Source organism: Pararge aegeria, chromosome 17, assembly GCF_905163445.1.
Source record: "Pararge aegeria chromosome 17, ilParAegt1.1, whole genome shotgun sequence".
Lineage (NCBI taxonomy): Eukaryota > Metazoa > Arthropoda > Insecta > Lepidoptera > Nymphalidae > Pararge > Pararge aegeria.
Window position 1 is genome coordinate 16126115 of NC_053196.1, and position 18512 is coordinate 16144626.

The 18512-nt window shown below is 38.3% G+C and overlaps 1 protein-coding gene across 5 annotated transcripts in view; it reads right to left on the minus strand.

Annotated features, from left to right (window-relative positions):
• The window catches only part of LOC120631081 (disks large homolog 5), a 34538-nt gene that overhangs the window by 15044 nt on the left and 982 nt on the right, over positions 1-18512 (minus strand). For all 5 annotated transcript variants that reach the window (XM_039900507.1, XM_039900506.1, XM_039900508.1 and 2 more), the window contains exons 2-15: positions 18005-18043; positions 16608-16657; positions 15085-15353; positions 8736-8851; positions 8255-8374; positions 7641-7758; positions 6688-6836; positions 5828-5951; positions 4715-4827; positions 4058-4164; positions 3110-3249; positions 1814-1909; positions 1372-1542; positions 488-648 (exon numbers count right to left, since the gene is read on the minus strand). In XM_039900507.1, coding sequence (XP_039756441.1) covers positions 488-648; positions 1372-1542; positions 1814-1909; positions 3110-3249; positions 4058-4164; positions 4715-4827; positions 5828-5951; positions 6688-6836; positions 7641-7758; positions 8255-8374; positions 8736-8851; positions 15085-15353; positions 16608-16650 — 1727 coding nt within the window. In that variant the 5' untranslated portion in view covers positions 16651-16657; positions 18005-18043. The remainder of the gene's footprint in view (positions 1-487; positions 649-1371; positions 1543-1813; positions 1910-3109; positions 3250-4057; positions 4165-4714; positions 4828-5827; positions 5952-6687; positions 6837-7640; positions 7759-8254; positions 8375-8735; positions 8852-15084; positions 15354-16607; positions 16658-18004; positions 18044-18512) is intronic.

Consider the following 18512-nt stretch of genomic DNA (forward strand, 5'->3'; position numbering starts at 1 on the left):
ATAATTATGCATCCTTCAATATTATTACGTAATTCGGTTACACGTTGTATAATTATTAATTTATGTAAAACGTAGAAAGTATAAGCCTGATGGTGAGTAAAAGGAGAAACCATTGCGTTTAAACAGTGCAACACTTCCAAGGTCATGCAAGGAACACATCCTGCAAAGTGTTGCCCTGTGTCCATCAACCCGAGGCGTAGGTGTTCAGCCTCATGTGCCCGTAATAACACCGGCAACCGCACTTTTGGACCGGAACACAGCATTGCGACAATGCTGCTTGGCGGCAGAAGTAAATGGTAGTACTTGCCCGGTAGTGGCGTGCACAGGGTTTTTGACCAGCGTATGCATAAATCAGGAAGATGAGTTATACAAAAAATTAGGGTAGGCAGTGCTTTTGTGCTTGTATGAAGTGCTGTTGCCCAACAAGCATCGGCCGGTTGGTATATGAAGCACCGCGCAGATGCGCCGGCCCTGGGAGGTGGCTCACTTGATCTTGCCGTCGGCGGCGGAGCCGGGCTGCACGGCGGCCACGTACACGCTGCAGTCGTGCGGGTAGTGCGGCTCGTCGCGCCCGCCGCACAGCTGCAGGCCCAGTGCGTCCGCGCCCGCGCCGCTCAACTCCACGTCGATGATCTCCCACTCGAAGTCCTGCCACAACACACACTCCTTCGGGACGAGCTTCGGGGGAGCTCGCCAACAGCGAGACCACCTTCCACCGTCACCGTCCCAATACAACCGATTTACGTCCACTGCTAACCATAGGTCTTTCGTAGGGAGCGCCTAATACTTCTGAGAATCTATATCTAGTATATATAGTATTTTTCAGAAATTTCACCTTTACCGTGTATGCATTGCACACAGGATTTTTTTATTTTTTATTTCACTACAAGTTAGCTTTCAACTGCAGTCCCATCTGCGGCAAATAAAAACTATTATATTCTATTCACGGTTTTTAACGGCTACAAGCGATTCGCGTGATGTTTGTCAAACTCGTTGGTGGCCAACCTACGCTGCGTTTACCGTTGCGGGGTCATCATTCCAGTTCCCATTAGATTTTTGCTAGTCAGTTTGAACATCACTATTACAATAAATTTGGCAACATTATATTATATGATATAGAGAATAAATAAATTAGAAATACAAAAACCCCCGTCTCTAGTGTTTATTATACCACTAGTCAAGCCCTTCTTTTGTATATAAATATAGATGGAGTTGTCAAAATGAAAATGTAATTTGCCATTAAGTGGTGGTGGCCAACTTGGACTGATTGTCATAAAACATAGCTATGCACACTCCCGACTAATTTACGTTTTAAACGCACACGCACACACGCACACGCAGCCTATAACCGGCCGTCGTTTATGCGGTTACCTGCACGTCGGTGGAGTGTCGGTGCGAGGCGTGCGGCGCCGGGTGGGGGGGCGGCGCGGGGGAGGGCAGGCGGCACGCGTCGTCGTGCTTGGCGCGGGCCTTGCCGTCCTTCGACTCCTTCTTGTTGTGGCGCCGCGCCTCGGCCAGCTCGCCCACCATCTGGTCGCGTTCCTGCACAGACACAATCAAGAGTCGAGACCATGACTTCAAAACTTTAGCATGAAAAACAGGAGATAGCATATTCAGATAAAGCAAGAGGGACGCTTTATTCATCGAAGAGAGATGGTAATATTATAGTGTATAAAATTTTCGTCGGATTCCGGATGTTTTAATAGATTTCAGAAACTAATTTAAACCCTCTCTAAGCCTCGAAATTAAATTAAATGGAATGTATTGTAATAGTAGAGACTGGACATAATAAGGACTGTAACAAACAAATTACCTTCCTCAATCTGTTACAAAGCGCTTTGACGCTCTCTCGCTCTTGCAGTAGTTTGTCTCGCTCCGAAAATGCCCAATCTCTTCTACGTTTCGACACCTGAAATAAAGCATTTGCATAAATATTAATATACTGCATTCTTAGTCCTTATAAGATTTGTAGGCTCGCAATCGCACTTGATTTGTATCATTGCAACGTCAAAGTAAAATGAATCTTTCGTGGCCTAAATTAAAGCTTATATTCGTCTACACTTCTGCATTCTGATTTTGTGGTGTTACTGTGGTGTACTCGAAATCGGCTTTAGGTAAACGATTTATACCGCTGCTCGATACTAGTTAGTAAATGAATGGCAAAAGAGTGTAGAACTATGCTTTGAGTAAGAGAAAAACACAGGTCTGTAAAGTCACTGGTGGCAAGTGGCCATGAGAGAGGGTAGCAGAAATAAAATTAAAAAATCACTTATATAAGCACAGTTGAAACGTCAAGTCTGTCTATTTGTAGCGACTCTACCACCGGTGCGGAAGGCAGATTCTACCGAGAAGAAGCCAGCAAGAAGCTTATCAGTTGCTCTTTTCCAACATCATTTTACAATTTAACAATCATTGTTCTGTCCAGACCAGCAAGTCGATTCGGTATTATTAGTTTTATTATTTATTTATTTTATTATTCTGTATTATTATTTATTAAACAGGACGCGTTTGGAACCTCTAGAGCAGCTTTAGTTTTAAGTTTACGCATATGGTTATCGCTATCATCTTACTATGGTGTACACATTTCTGATGTAATGTACGCTTGTGTAATGTACGATTAATGGTGCCATATATGGGCCAGGCCTACTTGAATAAAGATATTTTTGAATTTGACTTTGAAAAATGTAACTCTTTATTTGTAAACCATTAACATCTACAAAAATAAAATAAAAACAGAAACATGAAGAAAAAAGGAGAATACAAGAGGCGGCCTTATCGCTTAAAAGCAATCTCAACCAGGCAACCTTCGATTCAAAAAAGAAGAGGAGAATATGCTGTATCTCAGTTGACACCAAATTTATCTAGCCACAGTGGAAAGTTGCCTCAAATTAACCTGTTAAATCCATGCTCGGTTGGCAGATACAATTATGAAATGTTTGTTAATCATCTGGGAGGTATTTATTGGCAACTTTCCACGGTGATATACAGCTCAATAGCAGCAATAGCTCTGCAGACAACGGAACTTTCAGAAATTATAAATCCCATTCAAAAAGACAGCAGCACACACGACTGTCCCAACGAAGGTCGAGTCAGTCGGTGTCACACTCACTTCGGCCTCTCTCTGCGCGTCGTTGAGCTCGGCCTGCAAGCGGTCCGCCTGCTTCCTCAGCCGCTCGATCTCTTGGTTGGCTTGCTCCAGGTTGTCCACGCGCTCTTTGTCCACCGCGTCCACTACCATGCCCACCAAACCTGGACATAACCACACCACATGTCGTCATCATCATCATCATCACCTTCTACTTCTTCTTCTTCAGCTTAGTAGGAGTAAGGCTTTTTGTTACACAGATCGTCCTTGAAAGTACTACGACTATGCTTATGTGAACCGCAAAGCAGCCGGATTTCAGTAGACGTCGCGGGTGGGGGGATGTACCCAGCTCTTCTATGCTCCGCACCCATATATAGCCCTGTTGCCTTGTCGGGTGGCTGAGCTAACTCACGATATATTAATTGAGCCGTGTGGTGACGGCTGATCAGAGCAGTCACCACCCCTCACCTTCCCGCTGGCAGCAGCTACTACTGCCACCTACTGCGAACACAAACCTGCCTGCCCAGCGTGATTCTGGGAAAACCCGTCTGTTGGGAGAAGCCTGTAGTCCAGCAGTGTCTACATAATTCGGCCTGTAATAGGCTTTGTATTGTATATATAGATTGTGGAATGTTATATGAATTATGTTATGAAATTAAACTGATTGCTGTTAAACTAGGACATTTATTTTGGTAGTAAATGCACTGAGACCGCCGATGCGTGAATGCGTGTATCGGCCACGTAAGTCGCGTTTTCGGTTAGAGGTGCGTCCTGGGATTCGAACTCGGCCCCCCGAAAGTAAAGTCGAGCTCCTACCCGCTGGGCTATCACCGCTTCAAAATCACTGGTCAATATTCGGTTATTGATAAATCTAAACCTTACGCAATACTGGATGGAAATTTAGACTGTCTGTAAAATTGGTTAAATATAGTGAAATATATTTGGCGCATCAGTAATAATAATGTCCAATACCTTGCAATTTATCCATGGAAGGGTCGTTCGAATGCTGTCCGTTAAGAAATCCATCAGTACCAACGCCACTCGATAGCCCCAAGTGGTGATATGCAGAATTATCTTGACTGGGGATCAAATAAAAAACCGTTCTTGTAAATATTTTGTTCCACAATACATTGCGCTAAAAAGTAAACTAGAAAAGTATACGCAAGTACGTACTGTACGCATTTAATAGCTGAAGTTTTTTTTTTTAATATTTTACAAACATTTCTCCATGTTGAAGATGGGCATTCGATGATGAAGAGTTTGTACGAAAAGTCCAAGTTCAGGTCTAGTAATATGTCTTTGACGACCTCCCTGGCGTAGCAGGGCCCTATTTTCTATCTCCAGCAGGGGTCATTTGGGAAATCACAACTGACAAAGACTTCGTCGCTTAGAAACCGAGTAGGGGTATGGTTTTAATATTACTGCCAGACCCCTAGCAGGTTAGCCCTTACCATCTTAGACTAAATCTACACTTACCAGCAGGTGAGATATTATTGAACGGCTAACTTGTGGTGGAATAAATAAAGAAATAAACGTTGGCAAGAAAAAATATGTTAGATATTGTGAGTTTCGCAACTACAGACGGCGAAATTGACCGCTCTTTTCTTTAGAATTAGCTTGAATACTCACCGTGACTTCACTAGTGTGGACGTGTTCTGCGGCGTCTTCAAGTCCGTGCACTCTTTGATGGCGCGATCTCGGTCCACCAGAGCGGACTCTATCTCGCGACGCAAGCTTTCCGCCTGGGTATAAGCATAATTCCCAAATTTCACCCAACACAAGAAGACTACTATGTATTCTGCTTATGTTTCTAGGTCTGTTTCAACAACATCATCATAATTGCGTGCCATTTTCAAATTGAAGCTCAGACATCAGCCGGTGTAAAATGAACGATAATGGGCCATCTTCTTGATTACAAAATAAATGTTTTAATATATTAAATATTAAATATATTTTCTTTTCCGTATTCAACAGAAGAAAAAAATTGTTGTCAATTCTGTTGAACACACATCTCTTAACTTTACTAAACTTACAAATATAAAAGTAGGTCTATCCCTTTTTACAATACTCCCTGTTGAAAAGGAAAGCGCTAAATTTAGACCTATAAATTTAGTTTAGTTTTGAGATAGCGAAGGCAACACTATTGTCCATCAGTTGTATGTTAGAATTTATCTAGCTTTTACTACTTTTACCAAGTATGTATATATATAGTATGGGAATGTTGTTGAATGAGCTGAGCCAAGATAGTTGGCACTCAACAGAAATGGTTAGAGTTTGTCTGTATAACGAAGCTTCAGAGCAATTGTATTAGGAATACAGATAAGATAGGTGCCAAGTCTTAAAATCTTAAAAAATCGATTACTTTCACAACTTTCCCCGAGATAAATCGAAATTGCTGTACTGGCCAAGTACATGCGAGCAGCGGCCGGCAAAAGTTGTATGAAAATCAATTCGTCTTATGCTAGCCGCTGCAGTAATGTACTATAAATTGTACATATTGGATAGATGAAGGTACATTGCCGGAGATATGTTTGGTGCGGATCTGTACTCAACAGAGTACATATCCGCACCAAACATATCAATTAGTATATAGTAATTTCTTCAACCCTTCAACTTCAACTTCAACTCTGTTGAGTATAAGGGTTGAAGAAATTATTAATAACACCATACAGATTCTCCCGCTTTTCGCGGAGTATAGCAAATTAAGCTTAATTTTCATAATATAAATTGTACGACATTCACCTGTAAAGCGGTAGCCCTCTGTTCTTCCCTCGAGGCTTGCAGGGCGGACTCCAAAGCCGCCACCCTCTTGAGTGCCGCCTGAAGGTCGTCGGAGAGTTTCTCCATCTCTTTGTGCACCGTGTCCCTGTAATACGCCCTTTGAGACTTCACCAACAACTTCTCCAGGCCGACTGGCTGACTTTCATCAACCGTCAGAAATTGACACATTTTATTCAGTTTCAATAGCAAGCTACGCAAGCAAGCCACGTTACATTCAGCAAGCATGGGCAATAAGCTCGGCTTTTAGGTAACTCAGATTTTAACGTAAAGAACTCAGATTCTTTAGCTCCTTTAGGTACCTGAGTTTGGCATTTTAAATAAGAAATTTCGATTCTAAGGTTACTCCCAAGAATTACCTCGAGCAAAGGTTTAGATTGCTCTCTCGACACACAGGATATAATCCAGATTCAGACCTCCAAAGTGGATCAAATATCTAATTACCTAATAAGTCATATCTTTTGGCACTTTGCATAGGATCTGACTTGACCTAATGTAAGATGTTTTAGAGTCGCCAATCCAACTTAGTGAGTTTTACGAACGTTCTGAGCTAAAAATTATAGGCAAATTTGAGCCTTAAATTAATTAATGAAATAAAAATAAGATCAATTTTACTCCGATGTTCAAGTATTCCATTTTTATTTTATTTTAAGTAATACACTTTGCAAACGTCTCCTCAGTTTCTACCGAGAAAAAGTTAGCAAGAAACTCACCAGTTACCCTTTTTTAAGGCCCAACTGAGACTAGCTTTTGTAAACTATGCAACCATCACAGAATTCCAGATATACTTGTGTTGCGATGTTTGTGTACAGTTGAGCACTTACCTCTCACTCATAATAAGCGTATATTCGGCCATGGCGGCATTTCTTTCATCTGTCAGTCGTTTGATATCAGCTCTCTCTCGGACCCCACCGCCTTCCCACTGTCTAACCACGCTAGCCACTTGCTGTTTCAGGGCATTACGTTCGCGTATCTAAAATTGAATTATTACATTAATTTTTGGTCCTTCGAGCCAGATTCCAAGTTGAAAAGTGCGTTTACCAGTTAATTGAACCCAGTATTTATTTTTAACCATTCAAATAGTTAAATGCACTATAGTTAAAAGTCTTTAGTCGTCAAATATCTGGTTTTCGTCGCTAAATATTAAGGCCACCAGTCAATGACGGCCGACTGGCGCAGTGGGCAGCGACCCTGCTTTCTGAGTCCTAGGCCGTGGGTTCGATTCCCACAACTGGAAAATGTTTGTGTGATGAACATAATTGTTTTTCAGTGTCTGGGTGTTTATCTGTATATTATAAGTATTTATGTGTATCATATTCATAAAAATATTCATCAGCTATCTTGGTACCCATAACACAAGCTACGCTTACTTTGGGACTAGATTGCGATGTGTGTATTGTCGTAGTATATTTATTTTTATTTTATTTTTTAATTACCAACTTATTTTAAGGTAAATGCTTGCTGGATGTAAACTATGCACGACGTGTATAAATCATTACCAAAAAATTTATTATGATTATGATTAATCTTCTCAAAGAAAACAAATGAATTTTTGGTCCATCCAGCCGGATCAAAGTAATAAAATTTACCAGCAAAAAGGTTCCGTCAAAAATCCCAGATTTTGACTAGGTTAGCTAAGGTTGCCATAAAATTACCACATGAGTCACATTATATCATGGGCGGGCATAAGCAACTTTAAATCATATTTAACTGATCCAACATTCTTATAAAAGAGTTTTACTTCTCGAGTAAATCAACGTGTCGAAAAATCACTTACCACAGCATTTCTTTCCTGTGTCAACTCGTGACACTGGGTCTTCAATCGACTGTTCTCCTCTTGGACTATTCGAAGTTTTTCCAGAGAAGTGTTGTGATTTTCTATTAAGTCGTCATACCTACGAACAGAACGATGCCATTTAAGTTTCATCATGTTCTTAAGCCTTTTAATGTCCCACGGCTGGAGACAATTGGAGATAACGTTCTAGAGTATGCTCTATAACCCACCACATGCTCCTTTACTTGCTGTGGAGCATGCACAAAGAGTATACAACGTGTAACCGAATTACGTAATACTGTTGAAGGATGCATAAGTATATTTGATAAGGAATCACCGTGTAAAAATATAAAATCAAAGGAAGCATATTTATTTTTCCCTACAAACTAATTCAACACACTCTAATTGTTTACTTATGACAACCCTATTGAAGACAAAAGACCGACACGCGCATAGTGCCTAATAAAGTGACAGAAGTCATATGATTTTAATTGTGCATGTGATGTTAGGGCTGTATCTGATTTCTTTCAGTAAAACTATGGCAGTGGTTTACTCAAAAACTATTAGGTTTTCGGTTTCGGTTCACGCGTTGTATGAAAATAACTAAAAATAAATACCTCTTCTGGAAGCAATCGAACTCTTCCTTGAGAGCCTCGTATTTCCGGAGGGTGTGCACGAGCGCGTCCGAGCCCTCCGCGCCGCTGTTCTGTTGCAGGTGCTGCACTTCGCGCTCGAGCCTGCTCAACCACTCATACATTAAATAGGCCTCCGATGAAACTTTATTGTAAACCTGACTAAATCTTCATTCTATACTATCTGTTGCCAACGACTTCATCCGCTTTTTGTTTTTCACTAATTTTTTACTCAAGTTAGCCTTTGACTGCAATCTAACCCTGTGGTAAGTGATGATACAGTCAAGATGGTAGCGGGCCAATTTGTTTGTTTCAGGGAATATGGTAGTCATAATGAGGTTTAATGAAGTGGGGACCTCGTCGTTTTGCTTAGCTTGGCGATCTCTCTGAATATGTTTTCCTAAGTGTTGCAGCATAAAGTTAAATACCCTCAAGAATTGGACTATCAAAACGCAACGGAACCCACCGTTGGTTGTCGTTGAGCAGGTCGCCGTACTTCCCGCGCAGGCTGCTTGCTTCCTGCGCAGACACCTCCAGCTGATTCATGGCCGCCCGGTGCTGCCCGCGGAAGTATTCCAACTCCTGTGAGATGCCGGACATTAAATCACATATTGGCTGTTTCATAAATTTAAAACGCATATAAAAAAATTCGGAACCGACAGGATTTGAACCTGCGACTATCTGGCAATCAAGGCCTGAGCGCTTTGAGCACTAAGCTGCGGCTCTCCAACTGCCGATGCCGAAATTAGTATATGCATTTATATCAGTCTTGTAGCGACTGTTGTAGTTCCGATAAAATAAAAAACTTTTCAAGAATGAATCAAGTCAACATCTTCTGAGGATGCTCCGGTTTAGGGACGTATAGTATACATTGCCAAATATCTGTTTGGTGTGGAGTATAGGGATTGAAGAAATTATAAATTCCACTTTACAGATTCTCCTGCTTTTCGCGGAGTATAGCAAATTAAGCTTAATTTTCATAATATATCATGTAATTCCGCAAAGTAACGCAAGCTGATTATATTGAAATCTTAAGGAGATGTTATCTTTTTGTGTTTTAACAACAAAAGCATGAAAGAAATACAAGAATAGAAGATCTCCTGGGGCGATATCAGACTGCGCCGGTTAAATTGACTGATCCAAGTTAGTTCGATTATATGCGATGAAAAACGATATTGAGCCTAGAAAATCCTTACCTTGAAAGTACGCAAGTTACACGTTACAGAAAAAAACAATTTAAAAAAAGTTAAAATACCAAATTATAAAGTTTTTCGTTGATAGAAGACAAACTTCTCTTCGTGTAAATCGTCTACAGGAAAAAAAATCACGCTAGCAAAAGTTTTTAGAATACAACAATCCTGTGCAACTTATTCACACACGGCTGAAGTAAACTTTCTGAAAAGTAGCCTACGAGCAGTGGCGTGCACAGGGTTTTTGACCAGGGTATGCATAAAGCAGGTACATGGCACAAAATGGAAAAAAATCCTCTCCAAAACGAGTTATATAAAATAATTTGGGTATGCAGTGCTTTTCTGCATGTATGAAGTGCACGCCACTGCCTACGAGAGATTGAGGTGGATGTAGAGTATCTGTATCACTATTAGGATAAATGTAAGGTTTATTAAGCCTCCATAGTCCAATGTTCCAGAAACGTTGAAGATCGTAACAAGTGGAGGCGCATCGCGGGGGCTGCTATAGCCAAAGAAAATTTATCATCGTCAACCACAACCACTCTGTCAAGAGTGAACGACTAAGGAGGAGGAAGGTTTATTATTTAGTTTCCATGGTAACTAGAATAGGTAAAAAAAAATTACAATGTTTTCTATCTCACTCTGTCCATTACACAGAAACACATATACATTTATGTGTTTCTGTCCCTATGGACTTATTTTTTCGTTGCATCGAGTTTGAAATCACAACGATTCTCAAGAAGTTTCACTTCAAAACATGCGTAATTATCTTTCGCTGTTCCATGGAAATAAAAGTAATGTGATTCTTTTGTTTTTGGAATAATTTTAACCAAAGAAATAGCAACGTTTCCTTTCAAAATACAAAACACTCCGTTATATTGTTCCATGGCAAAACCCCTTACGCTAGATAATTGAAGTTGTTTTTAACAGAAGAATCGAAGTATATTCCGAATGATATTCACAGCGTGGAGCGAAACCGAGCCGCCTATACAAAGTATTGAAAGCTCGGCGCTATTCAACAGAAATCCACGTTTCAGAAACGAACCTCGCAAAAAGCAAACTTGACCCGGTGACCTATATTTTATTCAGTACGCTTGCAGCTTCAAGTAAAAAGCTGCTTACTGTTTTTGCACCGCCTGCTAATGTAAATGAGGCTTTTGAGCATCGCTCCAGTTCTCGGAAAGAAAATAAAAATGCAAAACTTATATTGAATAAAACGTAGAGTGAAGTAATTTAGTGCATCGGACTCATTTCTGTAATTTAGACTTATAATAAAACTGTAACTGGCAGATTTCTGTACATTTAATAAATTTTGAAAATTTTGACCGGGGGATGCTTTTATAATAGAAACTGAGTCCAAAACGGCTATTTATTTAATTTTTGTCTGTCTGTCTGTATGTCCGGGAACCACGTGAAAACTACTGAACGGATTTAAATAAATTTTGGTATAGTGGGTGGTAGCTGATATCCCGGGTCAACATATGGGATACTTTTTATCCCGATAAATAATAAGTTTCCTCTGGGAAATGGGACGAGAATTTTTATCAATTTTACTTCATATCTCCGTTTAATTTGCACCGATTTTAATCATTCTTTTTTTATTTGACATTTTTATGAAGATCCGACGAAGATTGTCGGACATCAAGAAATTAATTCTTCACAGATAACAGCAAGTCGCAAGGCATGTGGGACAACGTCGATCGTATGCATACGTACCGTCCTACTAATATTATAAATGCGAAGTTTGTGAGAATACATGTATGGATGGATGGATGGATGCAGTGGCGTGCATAGCCCTTGGACCCAGGGTATGCACAAGGTGTTCAACACAAACATAAAGTAAAATTTAGATTTTAGATATGTCGGTTTATAATCAAATTACTTTACGAAAGTTATATCTTTGATTGATTTAATACTATCGTGTATCTACTGCTAATTGAATAAAAGTACATACCCTGATTTACGTCACAAAATTATGACACACCATTCGGCAGCATTTTCTAAGCACACTGATGATGATAATATTTTTTTCCAACATATCATGTTTTTAGCTTTTTAGCGTCTTTATGAAAATTATTAAGATCACAATATCCTTTATCATTCCACACTTTACGTATATTGGAAAATAAAACCAAATGAAAGCAAAATAATCGATTGGTGTGTACAAAGCCGCTTAGCCAAGAATAGTTTTCGTAATATTTATTATTAAACATACGTGTTACTTTATCACCTTTTTTTTGGGATATTTGTAACATTGGTACACACCTTTCTTTGCGAATAATTTCTAATTTTACGATATAGGGATAGAAATTAAAGTTTTCTCTAAGTACTTTTTCCAGGCACACTGAACCCAAACAAAGGCCGCACGAATATGCTTTCATTATAAAATGAATGAATAAACTATAAATTAACCATAACACATTAAACTATCACTCAAACTTTTATAAGTTACTGAATTTATGCACTTGAACCGTTTATTTATCACCAACGCCATTGAGCATTGTTCGAAGGTAAACAATAATGGCGATTGAATATGCCAATGAAAACATTGCAATCGAAATTAGTCAAAATATGTTTTTAATTTTTTTGTAAGTATAGGTTAGAACGCTATTTTACTTTGATATGAAAACAATAAATAAAAACAATATTTATTGTTAACTTTCTCACTTTCCAATGTTTCCTGAAAAACGTAAACTATTCATTCGTCATAATTAAGACAGTGTTTGATTTCATAACTCATTTTTAAAACGAAAGACTAATTTGATAATATTAGTTCCTTAATTTTCTTAAAAGACACTGTAAGGTATTTACACTTGTTAATGATATTTTTATATCTAAAAAAGAATAATGGCAGTATACAACAATTACAAACCAAGCAAATCATTTTATTCATAAAAAAATCAAACACGTAATTGATTATCCACTTCCGTAAGCAGTGCTTATAGACACCTATACTTAAAGAATTTATGAATGAAACTGTTCACACAAGACCGATGCTAATCTTGTAAGTACAAGCGCACGATTATAACATTACACGACACACACTACTAACTTGCACGCACACATCTAGCAGAACGATTCTTTCTTTGGGCGTGATTATTTTATTTGATATTTCTATGCAACAGTAGATGGCGTCATATGTCGAGTGATTTATAATAATTGATTTACCCTGCAATCGATAACATGAGATTTAAATAATAATATCGGTATTTTTACGTGTTTCAAAAGGTAAATGATTAGCATTTACGGTTAGATATTAAAATACGAAGTAGAAGATTTTATTTTGTACGCTATACGCCTCGCGCGCGCTGGTTGCGCTGTCGCCTGTCTAGCGACAATTGACCTAGAAGTTTGGCCGCTCATTACTAGATGGCGCTTTCATATATTTTTTACTTAGTGTTTTTTTTATTACAAAACTTTAATGGTCCTATCTGAAGGCTCTTTAAGACCCTGAGGGTAGGGTATGCACTGCTTATTTGCATATATGCAATGCACGCCACTGGATGGATGGATGGATGGATGGATGTATGCATAGATGAATAGATGGATGGATGTTTTTTCGCTTTAACGCTACAACGAATGAACCGATTTGGCTAAAATTTGGCAGAGATACCTACAATATAGTCTGGAATAGTTCATAGGCTTCTTTTTATCCCGGAAAAGCAAACAGCTTCTACAGGATAGCATAGCTATTTTTACCGCATTTGCCTTTCAAAATCCGCGCAACGGAGTTTTAGATTCACGTGGTTTTTTTGGATAGGCGTAGTTGAAATATTATAAAGCTTTTAAATTTTTATTGTTTGAACGCGCTCTCTCAGAAAATGCTATTTCGATTTAATTTTTTTTGTATTGTTAGTTACAATTATGGCTATATAACATCACGCTACGACGAATAGCTACTATCATTGATGAGATATGTTGCAAATAATTTTCTTTTTGAGAGATTCTGATGCGTGCGACGCGTGATCGGTTAACGTTACGCCAAACGACGGAAGTATGTAGTAAGTATATCGGAATTATCGGAATTGTTGTTGCTTTAATGTTCTATAAAACTGTCCGAAAAATGGGAAAAGTATGTGAGCTAGCCGCTAGCCACTAGCCGGGGGCGTGAAGTGAGACCGACCGTATTCACCGTTTTTGCACCATGACGACGATGATGATGATGATTTTTTTAATTTATTTATTTGCACACAAAAAAACACAGACAGAAGCAGTATACAAAAGGCGGCCTTATCGCTTAGTAGCGATCTCTTCCTGGCAACCTTAGGATAAGGAAAACAAAAGGATAACAGACTGCAGGTTGTGCAAATAAAGAAAAAAAAACATTCCAATTCTTGAACTAGATTCACAAATAAAATGATACAGATTATAATAAATAATAAAAAAAAAAAAAAAAATATAAGAAGAAGAAACACTTTATTGCACGTATAACATACAGGAAAAGAAACAGTAAGGAGTGTACAGTACACAATGTAGACATGCAAAGGCGGCCTTATTGCTGCAAGCAATCTCTTAAAGGCAACCTTTGTAGATAGGACGGAGAAGGGTATAGTGCCAAGAGTGGTGATGCATAAATACCTAAATGTAAAGATACAAATACATATATAATTTAAATAAATATACGTAAAATATAAATATAAAATATACATAATATATATAAATCTATAACAAACATAATATATATAAGTAGATTTTAACACACAATTTAAAAGAAAGAATATAAAGAATCTACTTCAAATTTCATCACTCAAAGAGAGGTAGTAGTCCTTCAGACGACTCTTAAATATCGGAAGGGAACTATATCCACGGATTTCAGCAGGCAGATTGTTTCAGAGCATAATTGCCTACTAATAAATAATATACTTTAAACTAAAAAAAAAAAATATCATAAATACATTAATAACAGTATGTAAATACTATTACAAGTATAGCAGGTATAACCAATACCATCTTTTGCACTTTAAATGAGGACTTTTAAAATCAGTTATCAAGTATTGGTCTTGCGTGCACCGGTGCGAAAATAATACTTTTAGGTTTTAAGATAATTCTTTTTTTTTTGACATCTGTATTAGCTTTATTTATTACTAACTGTTGCCCGCGACTTCGTCTGCGTTTGATTTTGTTTTTTGATGTGGCATTAAATTTAGTTGTAGATCTAAAAAAAATTAAAGTATTCAGTATCACTAAGCCTTAAATGAAGGGGTTTGCTGCTGTCCGCCGAGGAGTTCTTTCCTCTATCTCCAACCACAGTTTGGGCAAAATTAAACACATATAACCTCTATAGTACAAAAATAATTATTGATATCGGTTATAATTTGTCGGAGTTATGGTGTAAAATCGACAAACACTCATCCCCTCTCCCAAAGGAACCGAGCTTAATGTCGGGATAAAAATTACCTATCCTATATTACTTCTAAAACTTCCAAGAATATGTGTACAAAGTTTCACGAGGATCGGTTAAGTAGTTTTTGCGTGAAAGCGTAACAAACAAACTTACACTGACATTTATAATATTAGTAGGGATTATTGTTATTACTGTACTATAAAACAAATCTTTTCTATGGGACTATTGCCTTAAAATAAAGAATTATTATTATAACGACGATGATGTGCAGACAGGCCTACCTTCATGACATGCTCGCAGCGGCGCGACGTCTCAGAGTGCTGGCGCCGCAACTGCGCGAGGTCGTGCAAGGCCTTCTCGCACTGCTGCTTGAGGCCCTCGTTGGCCTGCTGGCCGAGCACGTCGTACGCGCCCAGCTCGTAGGGCGCGCTCATGGCGTGCGCGTGCGCGTAGGCCGGCTTCTCGTAGCACTGCGACGACGAGAGCACCTCGTACTCCAGCGGCGCGCCCGGGTGCCTCTCATTGCTCACGTAGCTGTGCGGAATGGACTCTGGAGCGGAGCGGGCATCATCGTTATATGACAATAAGCCTTCATCACTGATTTCTTACAGTTTACAAAAACTAGTGTTACAGTAATGTAGTGTTCATAAAGTGGGTAAATAATTAGACTTTTGATAACTATAATTTGCCATTTTTATGCCATATATTTTTTTGTCTCTCTTAGAGACATATTCATTTTTTTATCTACTGGGTCCCTGACCTGTCATTTTATTTCTTCCATAAAACAATACATATAGTGAGTTTTTAAAACTCGCACTCCACGCTCGGACGATGCGCTCGTGAGCGACGAGAGGTAGCTCTCAACACGTTCGAGTAACACATTTGTCGACAAACCGTCGAACGTGATTCACGTTGGTTAAAATCTGATAAATGAGCTTAATAATTCAAAATAACTTAATACTTACTGCTTTACTTTTTTTTTCCCTACAAGTTAATTCTTGACTGCAATCTCACCTGGTGAGAAGTCATGATACAGTCTAAGATGGTAACGGGCTTAACTGTCAGGGATATGGCAGTTATATTAAACCCATACACCTGATCGGTATCGTACCGGAACGCTTAATTGCTTAGCGGAACGTCTTAGTCGGTAGGGTGGTAAACTAGCCACGGCCGCGGCCGTAACCTCGATCCAGATCAGACCTAAAAAAATTAAGCAATTATATATTCCCATATTGCCCCTGCCGGGAATCGAACCCGGGACATCAAACTTACCGAAGACCGAAACCACAGCGCTCACCGCTGCGCCAGGGAGGTCGTCAAACACAGCTTTCCACAATTCAGTAAAAAAATCTCGATACAAACTAAAGTTACTTGTTACGAACATTTTAAGTACGTTTTTTTAAATATTACATAACAAAAAAAAAGTACATAGATATGAGCCGACATTGCTGAGTATTACTGAGCTTGTGGAGCCGCTCTTGCTTCTCACTTGCCACTACGATCTTTTCTTGGCTACGTCACGAGACGCGAAGACGACCCTTCTTCACGCTCGCACTCTCCACCACCACTCGCCTTCACTCGACGAGCGTGATGATGTAGCATAACAGACTTCAAAAAGCCAGAGAAAATGACATTTATTCCAAAACCCACTTAAATTTTATTTATAATATATATGTTATGGTGGGTTTTGAAAAAAGCCAATTAACTCTTAAAAACATTCAACAATACGCTAGCTCATTTTTTGTCTGCTAACGCTAACAATGGGATGGGGTGAATTTAAATTTCAATATAAAAGGAATATTACCATTACTGCCATTGCTTTCCAAGGAGGACGTGCCTGATGCCATAATATATCTGAAATTAAACCATCTGTTACTACATATATACACTTGTATCACAAATATCAAATTTCTGTATTGTGCTACCTTTACCAACTCTTATGGCCTTTGCACACTGTGCTATAGTCGTAAAAATGTAATAGGCCCGTTTTGACATTTGTCATCGCGACGTAACTAGTTATGGAACCATAAGACTCTGTACTCGATACTCACGATAAATCAATTCAAGTTTGTATCAGTACTTGATTGATATTATTATGTATTGTAAAGTGTTCGTTCGTTCAAAGTATTCCTTTAACTTCGCAACCAATACGCGTGACTGGCTGTTGATTATACGTCCACTTTTCAACATGTTGAAACAGAGTTAGTACTATATAACAACAAACACAAAAATCGAGTCAAATCACTATGTTTAATTTAATGTCCAAAATAGAAGAGCCAAAGTTAACGTAATAGTAAACAATTTATATCAAACTTAGCAGTGCGCGCGGGGACGCTTCAGTCATGTGCCGCTTGGTCAGATACATCATCTCAGACTCATTATTTAGAACCCATTTTGAGAACCAAGCTTATTCTTTGCAGTAAAGATAACTACACAATATTTAATTTCGATATTCAGTAAAAAAATGGTTACAGCTCTAGTATAAAAAAAAAAAAGACTGAGAACGTAACTGTTTTCGGAACGTTTCGCAACAATTATAAATTGCATGCTACTATGAAGTAAGCGCAAAAAGAATACTCGCGATATATTCTTTCATATTATTTAACGTCCCAAAAAAATTTACGTATTTTTTAAAACACTGTATGTAATTGATTTTTATTTTTTTGTTTCTTTCTGTTTCGTTCCAAGTTACATTCTATGGTCTTGCACAAATGTCAAAACGGGCCTATTACATTTTTCCGACTATAGTAGTAATGTGACATGTGAACGACAAGTGAATAGCTCATTGCCCACATGTCACACACTTTAAACAACACTTTGTCGCTTTACATAGAGCTCACATTTCATTGCATTAATTTGAGTTGTATTGATGTTGATATTATGTATGAATGCCATTAAAGGGTGGAAAGAAGTTGTTCCCAAACTTTCAAACCCTACTTGTCTGGATGAATATTTTTTTACCTTTCTTGATTAAATATGGTTAATACAGGTACAAAAGTGCAAGGAAGAAATGGTGCATTGCAAACAGCGCTGTAAAAGCTAAGAAAACATCATTTATTTTTTAAATATGTAACTAAATTTTGCTTATGGTTGTATAATGTCGATGCAAAATTGCTAGTTTGCATTTTTTTTCCTATTTTTTACTCTTTAAAGTATGTAGACTGAGGTAGCACAATTTCAAGTTAGCATATCATACATTACCTTCAATATTACGAGCTGATATCCATTGTATTGTCTCACCTACAAAGAAATATTCATATTATTTATACTGTTAAGTACAATCACAGAAACATCAAATGCGGTTTGGCTGAGCCATAACATAGGGACTATGTATTTAAATTTTCTTTCCACCATGGTGGCACTTCAATTAAGACAGTATGGCATCTTGTCGGTTTGAATCTAAATTTTACTATTAGCCTGACTAGAAAAAAAAACCTCACAATATTGCAATAAAAATGTTTTTTTTCTCTATACACTTACTCTGTCAAATGTATTAACATGTAAATGCAGGGGCTGCCAGAAAAGGGCTTTTTTATTTACCTTGTGAGGCTTTCTATTTTGGGGTTGAATAGAAGGAGTGGCTCTATCCACAAGTTATGCCATAAGAGAGGGACGTAAATCTAATTGGCAAATGGAAAATGTCTAAATAGAGTATATTTCAAATTTAATGGCAAGAATTAACAAATTAAACTGATAATCTGATAAATGT